Source organism: Acipenser ruthenus, chromosome 4, assembly GCF_902713425.1.
Source record: "Acipenser ruthenus chromosome 4, fAciRut3.2 maternal haplotype, whole genome shotgun sequence".
NCBI lineage: Eukaryota > Metazoa > Chordata > Actinopteri > Acipenseriformes > Acipenseridae > Acipenser > Acipenser ruthenus.
The window spans coordinates 24,791,822-24,801,195 of record NC_081192.1 but is presented as its reverse complement, the minus strand read 5'-3'; the positions used below and the strand labels follow the sequence as shown (position 1 = coordinate 24,801,195).

The following is a 9,374-nucleotide window of genomic DNA, read 5'->3' as shown; positions in this document are numbered from 1 at the left end:
CTCTGTGTGTGGAAAGAATGCTCTGCATGTGTTGCAGCAGTGTGAAGTAGTGGTTAGGGTTCTGGACTCTTGACCGGAGGATCGTGGGTTCAATCCCAGGTGGGGGACATTGCTGCTGTACCCTTGAGCAAGGTACTTTACCTAGATTGCTCCAGTAAAAACCCAACTGTATAAATGGGTAATTGTATGTAAAAATAATGTAATTGTATGTAAAAAATAATGTGATATCTTGTAACAATTGTAAGTCGCCCTGGATAAGGGCATCTGCTAATAAATAAATAAGAAGAAGAAGAAGAAGAAGAAGAAGAAGAATCTGTTCAACTGTTAAAGAAGTCCCGGCCCTCTGTTACACTATCAGTCACACTCTGTACTAGGTATTTTATGCTGAAAAGAATATATGTCAGGACAACTGATAAACGAGTGAAAATAACAAAAGCACAATGATAAACTAGGCGACTGCAAGAATGAAATGCAGTTTGGATCAGTGCCAATTTTTTTTTTTTTCAAATATCCACATTTCCACCTGTCAATACCTTCTCTGACTACAGTGTTGATTTTGATATCCCAACTTTCCTAGCGGTTTGGCAGTTGTGCAATAGAAAAAGAAGAAATCTGTTTGTTAGACCTGTTTTGCACGCTTATGGAAAAAAGAAAAATCTTGCTGGCTCGCTTGCTCTTCCTCTTTCACAAACATTTTTGTGTTGGTCAGAACAATTTCTTGTGAGGGTTTGGACACTTTATTTAGCCTCCCCAAGCCTCTTGTATGCACCATCTATGGCGGAGCATTTACAATGGGAAAATTCCATTTCACCACAAGGTAAGATGAAATCTATGGGAATACATGGTTTTTCATGTGTGTACAAGTATGGCCAAAAGTTTTGCATCACCCTATAGAATTAAATCATTTTCCTTCATAAAGTTGAATGAAACCTGCTGAATAATGTTACATTAAAATATTGAATTACATACCGCTTTGTAGTTTTCCATATACTCAAATACAAAAATAGAAAAATGTGACATTCTAATATGAAATACAGTCGTACTATTATGGCTTCCGGTAGTGGCTTTTGCTATAGATTTTTGTAGTTTCTTTGATTACATGATGTTAAATAAAAGATATAAATTATATTATATATATATATATAAAGAAATAAATTATGTTCATATATTTTTTTTTGTATTATGTCTCAATCCTAAAATATAGAATCTGAATAGAAACTAAATACCGCCACAGTACTAGTAATGTTTTGTGACACCATCTTTTGTTAACAAGGTAATGCAAATCAGACATCCAGCATTGCATAAGAGTTTTTTTAGTGTATTTTTCTGTCTGTAAAAATATGTGAAACGTCAGAAAAGGTTATATTTTTGCGATTTGTAAGTATTTGGCAAAAGTCTATGTATTATTTCAGCCAATACCCACGTGCTGGACACCGACACTAAGTCTAGAGATTGCTATCACTTAAAGTTAATTAGAAAATGCAAATAAAGCAAAAGGGTACTTGCCAGACAGATTGCAATCCACATTGAAGAAAGACACCAGGCTTGCAGATCAAACTCGAGTATTGAAAATCTGATCCCAGCTTTGCTTTTAACTAGTAACAGTGCTTGTATTATATGAAAAATAAACTGCAAAATAAGAATATTTTCCGCATCATCACTATTTAAAACCACTGCTAGCACAAAATAAATAGTTTTTACTAGTCAGAATGATCAGTCTAGATCAGTCAGAATGTCTCCTAAATTTAAATAAAACTGCAGCTTTAAACTTGGGACGCACCCGGACATATCTAGTGTCTATAGAGGGACAATTTAATGTAGGCAATGCAGCACTCAGAATAAATATAAAATGCATTGCAAATATACCAAGTGGAAATTCAAGTTTCAACAATTACATGGATAACAAAGAAAAATCATCTCCTGACTTGAAAGCCGTGTATTTATCAGATAACTGAGCTACTAAAACTATTTATGAGAGTAATACATCTTTACATATACAGGTTTTTTTCCATACAAACACACTGTTAAATGAGCCCAACCATGGCAACAAATTGGTTGTGATGTTTGCCAGCCTTATGTACTGGGTTTTAAATATTTGCTCTTTTTGGCAAATGGCTCCTGCTTATGCTAAAAGATTATTATATAAATAGTGTATGTCTCTACTTTTTAAAGTACCTGTGTCATTTGTTTGCTATAGCTGCTGAAACCTGTGGGCATTACTGGGTTGTGAATTGTGGGATGCCTCAACGTTATCTGTGTGGTAATACAACCTCGGTAGCAAAGGGGATTGTTCTACTGTATTTATCTTTGTCCTACTTACACTGGATGGAGTATCTGCTTAACCATAACCCAACCATGCTTACCAATACAGTATAGTCTCTAAAAACTGGTATTCACAATTACCTACTGCCGAGCAGAATGGAAAGATAACGTTAGTCAGTTTTACCAACTGCAATGGCAAAACTGACTGTAACATTATCTTTACATTTTGTGAGTAGGAAATGTGTTTATTCTATCTTTTTTCTGTACTTTCTCACGAAGAATTTGGACTGTCGTGAGAGAGATATTTTTTCGTGAGATTCTTTTGATGACGTCAACCACCAGCAGGTCCTCGGGGAAGGTGTAGCTGAGAAATATAGCTCTCTCCTGGGCATATCTCGGCCCCTGTGTATGTTAGGAAGATGGGGCACCCCTCCTTTTGTTCCTTACCACATTTATAATACAAATTGAAACAAATACAATTATTAATGTATTAAACCATGCAATGCAGTTATTTATGTATATATTCTAATTTGTTGTTTTAATATCAACCCTAACTGATGCAGTTTTTTGCAAATAACTATATATATATATATATATATATATATATATATATATATATATATATATATATATTATATATACACACACCACCAGAGTGGGTATATCTAGCATGGGATATATTTTTCCTATTTCCCACTTGAGTGGGATAACATGAGTGGATAACATGGTTACCGAGACTAGTTTTGAATGTGTCTTTGTTTACATTCCAATCCAGTGGTGTGCTATTGAAATTCAGGACGGAGGTGCATGTCAGTAGTTCAGACAATACTGCCACCTATACATGTTTTATAACAACTTTTAAAATGTCTGAAATAATTTCAAATTTATGTTGTTTTAATTTTGACTCTAATTTCCTTGAGAACAAGTTTATTCAAGAAATGCCAGTTACCTATCTGCCTGCGTCTGACTTATCTAAACAGCCTGTACCCCTTTCATTAATACCGGTAACGTTAGGAAACAACATTTTAGTCAAGAAATGCTAGTGACCGATCTTACTGCTTCTGACTTATCTGAGCAGCCAGTAGCCTCTGCATTAAAACCGGTAAAGGGAGGTAAGAACAAAGAGGATGTAAATTGACAGACTGAGCTCAAGGTTCTATCTAGAGTTGTGAAGAGGCCATAAACAGAGTTAGAAATTAATCTGTGTTGAAGCATAGTCTGTTGACAATGAAAGTAAAGATCTACCGGTAAAATAATCCCTGGATTAACTGATTTAATATAAAAAATGTACACATTTTATTGCTATATATTTTCAATATATGCTTGTGTTATAAACAGAGTACTGAATAATCATTCATGGAATACGGTTTTTATTCCCCTTAGGAGTATGTTAATTCCGAGCCCTGTATATATATGTAACGGGTGATCCACGTCACTTTATTTAGTCACGTTTGATTTTGTTATTGTAGTATATTCACGTTTTGATTCATTCACATTTGATTCGACTTGTTTGTGTTCGGCGGTGGGTTGGGGAGAAAAATGAAAGAGCCGCTGACATTTAGAGTGAGGCACCTGCTGTGCTTCCTGTCTCCCTCCGTGTGCATGTATGTTTTTAACTGTTTTAGAAATTAGTATTTTCAAGGCATTGGGGTTTTAGGGTAGTGCTGGAGACGGGGAGTTTTAAGTATTGGTTTTATTGTTGTTTTTAGTAAGCCCCGTTTCCGCGATTGTATTGAGCAGCACTGCACTTTGTGTTTAATTATAATTGACCATGTAAAATTTTATTGAACAGTGCAAACCCCATGCACTGACTGTGTATTCTGGACTTGTCCTATTTGTTAAATATAGTTAACCACCTTCTGGTATTCTGCCTGACTGATCCCACCTTGATCGAAGAGAATGAGTGCCCCTGGCTCCCGGGTATATTATATATATATATATATATATATTGTGAAGGGTTTTAGTCCTTCGGGTTCTTTTTCAGCCCTTTAAATGACCCAGACACACACAAAACTTGATTTTTAAAAGCGCTGTTGCGCTATTTTTTTAATAGTCACAAAAACCAAAATAAACAAAACAAACACTTAGCTCTTTTATGAGCACTAACTAACACACAGGTACACCCTGACTACAAGTGGGACAGCTAGGCTGTTTCCCCACCAAACAGTAAATAAAACCACACAGGTTTAATACAACACACTTTACCTCACGACTGCTAGAAGCAGAGTACCTCTTTCTGCCTCCTTCTACTCAGCAGCCTAGAGCAGACTGACTGCTCTCCTTATAAACCCTGCACCTGGCTCTAATTTACACTCATAGCCAGGTGCAGGTGATAATTAACAATAAAACAATTAACAGAAAAACAATTAAACAATAAGCAAATTAACAAAATGTGCATACGCACATGTTTTCTGCAGGGAGGATATTAACCCCCTCCCTGCTGTGTTACAATATGTATACACAGTACTGTGCAAAAGTTTTAGGCAGGTGTGAAAAAATGCTTTAAAGTAAGAATGCTTTCAAAAATAGACATGTTAATAGTTTATATTTATCAATTAACAAAATGCAAAGTGAGCAAACAGAAGAAAAATCTACATCAAATCAATATTTGGTGTGACCACTCTTTGCCTTCAAAACAGCATCAATTCTTCTAGGTACACTTGCACACAGTTTTTGAAGGAACTCGGCAGGTAGGTTGGCTCAAACATCTTGGAGAACTAACCACAGTTCTTCTGTGGATTTAGGCAGCCTCAGTTGCTTCTCTCTCTTCATGTAATCCCAGACAGACTCGATGATGTTGAGATCCGGGCTCTGTGGGGGCCATACCATCACTTCCAGGACTCCTTGTTCTTCTTTACGCTGAAGATAGTTCTTAATGACTTTCACTGTATGTTTGGGGTCGTTGTCATGCTGCAGAATAAATTTGGGGCCAATCAGATGCCTCCCTGATGGTATTGCATGATGGATAAGTATCTGCCTGTACTTCTCAGCATCGAGGAGACCATTAATTCTGACCAAATCCCCAACTCCATTTTGCAGAAATGCAGCCCCAAACTTGCAAGGAACCTCCACCATGCTTCACTGTTGCCTGCAGACACTCATTCGTGTACCGCTCTCCAGCCCTTCGGCGAACAAACTGCCTTCTGCTACAGCCAAATATTTCAAATTTTGACTCATCAGTTCAGAGCACCTGCTGCCATTTTTCTGCACCCCAGTTCCTGTGTTTTCGTGCATAGTTGAGTCGCTTGGCCTTGTTTCCACGTCGGAGGTACGGCTTTTTGGCCGCAAGTCTTCCATGAAGGCCACTTCTGACCAGACTTCTCCGGACAGTAGATGGGTGTACCAGGGTCCCACTGTTTTCTGCCAATTCTGAGCTGAAGGCACTGCTGGACATCTTCCGATTGTGAAGGGAAGTAAGCATGGTGTGTCTTTCATCTGCTGCATTAAGTTTCTTTGGCCGACCACTGCGTCTACGGTCCTCAACGTTGCCCATTTCTTTGTGCTTCTTCAAAAGAGCTTGGACAGCACATCTGGAAACCCCTGTCTGCCTTGAAATTTCTGCCTGGGAGAGACCTTGCTGATGCAGTATAACTACCTTGTGTCTTGTTGCTGTGCTCAGTCTTGCCATGGTGTATGACTTTTGACAGTAAACTGTCTTCAGCAATCTCACCTTGTTAGCTGAGTTTGGCTGTTCCTCACCCAGTTTTATTCCTCCTACACAGCTGTTTCTGTTTCAGTTAATGATTGTGTTTCAACCTACATATTGAATTGATGATCATTAGCACCTGTTTGGTATAATTGTTTAATCATACACCTGACTATATGCCTACAAAATCCCTGACTTTGTGCAAGTGTACCTAGAAGAATTGATGCTGTTTTGAAGGCAAAGATTGGTCACACCAAATATGGATTTGATTTAGATTTTTCTTCTGTTCACTCACTTTGCATTTAGTTAATTGATAAATATAATCTATTAACATGTCTATTTTTGAAAGCATTCTTACTTTACATCATTTTTTCACACCTGCCTAAAACTTTTGCACAGTACTGTAATATATATATATATATATATATATATATATATATATATATATATATATATACACAGCTCTGGAAAAAATTAAGAGACCACTGCAAAATTATCAGTTTCTCTGGTTTTACTATTTATAGGTATGTGTTTGGGTAAAATGAACATTTTTGTTTTAGTCTATAAACTACTGACAACATTTCTCCCAATTTCCAAATAAAAATATTGTTATTTAGAGCATTTATTTGTAGAAAATGACTACTGGTCAAAATAACAAAAAAGATGCAGTGTTGTCAGACCTCGAATAATGCAAAGAAAATAAGTTCATATTCATTTTTAAACAACACAATACTAATGTTTTAACTTAGGAAGAGTTCAGAAATCAATATTTGGTGGAATAACCCTGATTTTGAAGCACAGCTTTCATGCGTCTTGGCATGCTCTCCACCAGTCTTTCACATTGATGTTGGGTGACTTTATGCCACTCCTGGCGCAAAAATTCAAGCAGCTTGGCTTTGTTTGATGGCTTGTGACCATCCATCTTCCTCTTGATCACATTCTAGAGGTTTTCAATGGGGTTCAGGTCTGGAGATTGGGCTGGCCATGACAGGGTCTTGATCTGGTGGTCTTCCATCCACACCTTGATTGATCTGGCTGTGTGGCATGGAGCATTGTCCTGCTGGAAAAACCAATCCTCAGAGTTGGGGAACATTGTCAGAGCAGAAGGAAGCAAGTTTTCTTCCAGGACAAACTTGTACTTGGCTTGATTCATGCGTCCTTCACAAAGACAAATCTGCCCGATTCCAGCCTTGCTGAAGCACCCCCAGATGAGTCCAATTTTCAGCTTTGCCCAACACCTGGTCGTCTAATGGTTAGACGGTGACCTGGAGAGGCCTACAAGCCACAGTGTCTCGCACCCACTGTGAAATGTGGTGGATCGGTGATGATCTGGGGGTGCTTCAGCAAGGCTGGAATCGGGCAGCTTTGGCATGAATCAAGCCAAGTACAAGGTTGTCCTGGAAGAAAACTTGCTTCCTTCTGCTCTGACAATGTTCCCCAACTCTGAGGATTGGTTTTTCCAGCAGGACAATGCTCCATGTCACACAGCCAGGTCAATCAAGGTATATTATTAAGGGTGGATATCAATATTTTTATATGATATAAATATCGTTCAACATCGATAATTTTCATATATCGATATCGTGTGATTAAAAAAAAAATCACATAGGCTCGCAGAGACATACTTTTTATTGCTAATACTGCTAAATACAAACTCGGTATAATCAAGTGTATTTTAAGATACAACAAACCCTATGCAAACCAATCATTGTTAGTCTCACAGGCAAACACCCCACATTAAATTTATTTAATCATTTTATTCCATTGATTGGCATTTTTCTTTTTCTAACAACCTGATTAACAAATGTATTTCAAACCTTCAATAGCTATAAATCAAGAAAAACAACAAATCCACAAAAGGTGTCACCTCTACATACAGTACTGCAATTATGCTAAATCCATATGGTATAAATGCCACTAGAGGGTGATATCTGTTCCATGCTATAAACCCCAAACATTTGCCAGATTTTCATGCAGCTTAGAAAGTCGACTACAATCCTTATTTATGTGATGATATGTTTTTTGTCATGCACTGCTTTTACTAAAGAATTCCACTTGCTCTTATTGTGGAGCAGCTGCTGCCTCTTCGCATTGCCATACTGGAAAAGTTCAGTGTCATCTTGCTCATCAGCTTCTGACACTATTTCCATTTTTTGAACAACACGTTTTAGAAGGCTGTGCTGTTTTTCCAAAACCTTTGAAATATCCTTCAACCTGCAAAAAAAAAAAAAAAAAAAGATTTAAAAAGTAAGCAGTGGGTTCAAAAATATAGCGCTACACGTCCCCAAGTGTTCCTACAACTGTTATTAAAAATAAAGTACCCGTAATTTCTCTTAAAGCGTCAGCGCCACAGGTCGAGCTGTGTTTGTTTACATTGCGGAGGAGAGCGTCCGCTGTGCAGGAACTACTACACGAAACCCTTCCACTCCAAGACCGTGCTCGTAAAGGCATTGCCCAGCCAAGGCCGTTTGAAGAGGCAGGCGTCGACGTGAGAATGCCAGGACTCCGGGTCAGTAGGTCAGTTTAGGGGATGTTGAGTAGTAGGTTCCTGGAGTGGGACATTCCTTTTAGTGGGACTAGTGCTCACCATTTGTGTGGCAAACTTTTATTTTTAGCTTTTTTTGTTTGTTTGTTTTGTTTTGTTTTTTTTATTAAATGTGACACTAGGGCTGCCATTGCTGCTGCTCTAGTGCACCTGGGTTTGAGATCCCTGCACATGCTGATCAAAGTTCCAGCTGAATTAGCTTTGCTTGTGCTTAGATTTGTCTCAATCCATCCCATATTCTGAACTGATTCAGCGCAGAAGTAAAAGCTTTCCAGCAGTAACAATTGCATAACTACCAGGAACTTCAAACACAGAAAAGCAAGATACACAAAGAACTTACAGAATTGAATAACACAAGCTATATGCAATGCTCAGCTGTCAATATTTTTTTTAATTGTGTAAATATTACCAATATTACCATTCATTTCTGTTAAAGAACACAATAATTTTATGTATTTATTTATTTATGTATTTATTTACATTTAACACCAAACAGATTTTTAGCAGAGAAATGCTTTGAAGTGAATAAAATAAGTACAGTGCTCCCTCGCTATAAAGCGGGTCTCGGGGGACACACAATATAAGCGTTATAAACGGGGGAGCTGGTGGGGGGCGCCGCGGGACACAACAACACGCATCTGACTAAAACACAAAATAAAATAATTCCCTCTCTATAATGCACATATAGTGAAGCAAAAACTGAACTTTCTGTGAATTAACCATGCATAAAGCACCATGTAATCAACGCTATATTTTTTATAAGTAGTCTGGCAAACGGTGGACGGAAGTTCAGTTCGAAGCGACAGACAAGCAAACCAAGTGCGAGAAGGAGAGCGTGTCGGGAGAAAGGAAGAGGGAATGGGCTCGTCCCAGGTTCGGCTGCCGGAGCGGGGCTGAAGCGAGGCCGAAGCGTCTCGTCTC

General features: G+C 38.1%; 1 protein-coding gene across 1 annotated transcript in view; it reads right to left on the bottom strand.

The window, feature by feature from the left end:
- Positions 1 to 7,568: 7,568 nt before the first annotated feature.
- Positions 7,569 to 9,374, bottom strand: part of LOC117399992 (transient receptor potential cation channel subfamily A member 1-like) — a 40,569-nt gene continuing 38,763 nt past the window's right edge. The window contains exon 27 of the mRNA XM_059023402.1: positions 7,569 to 8,122. Within this exon, the coding sequence (XP_058879385.1) occupies positions 7,912 to 8,122 (211 nt within the window). The 3' untranslated portion in view covers positions 7,569 to 7,911. The remainder of the gene's footprint in view (positions 8,123 to 9,374) is intronic.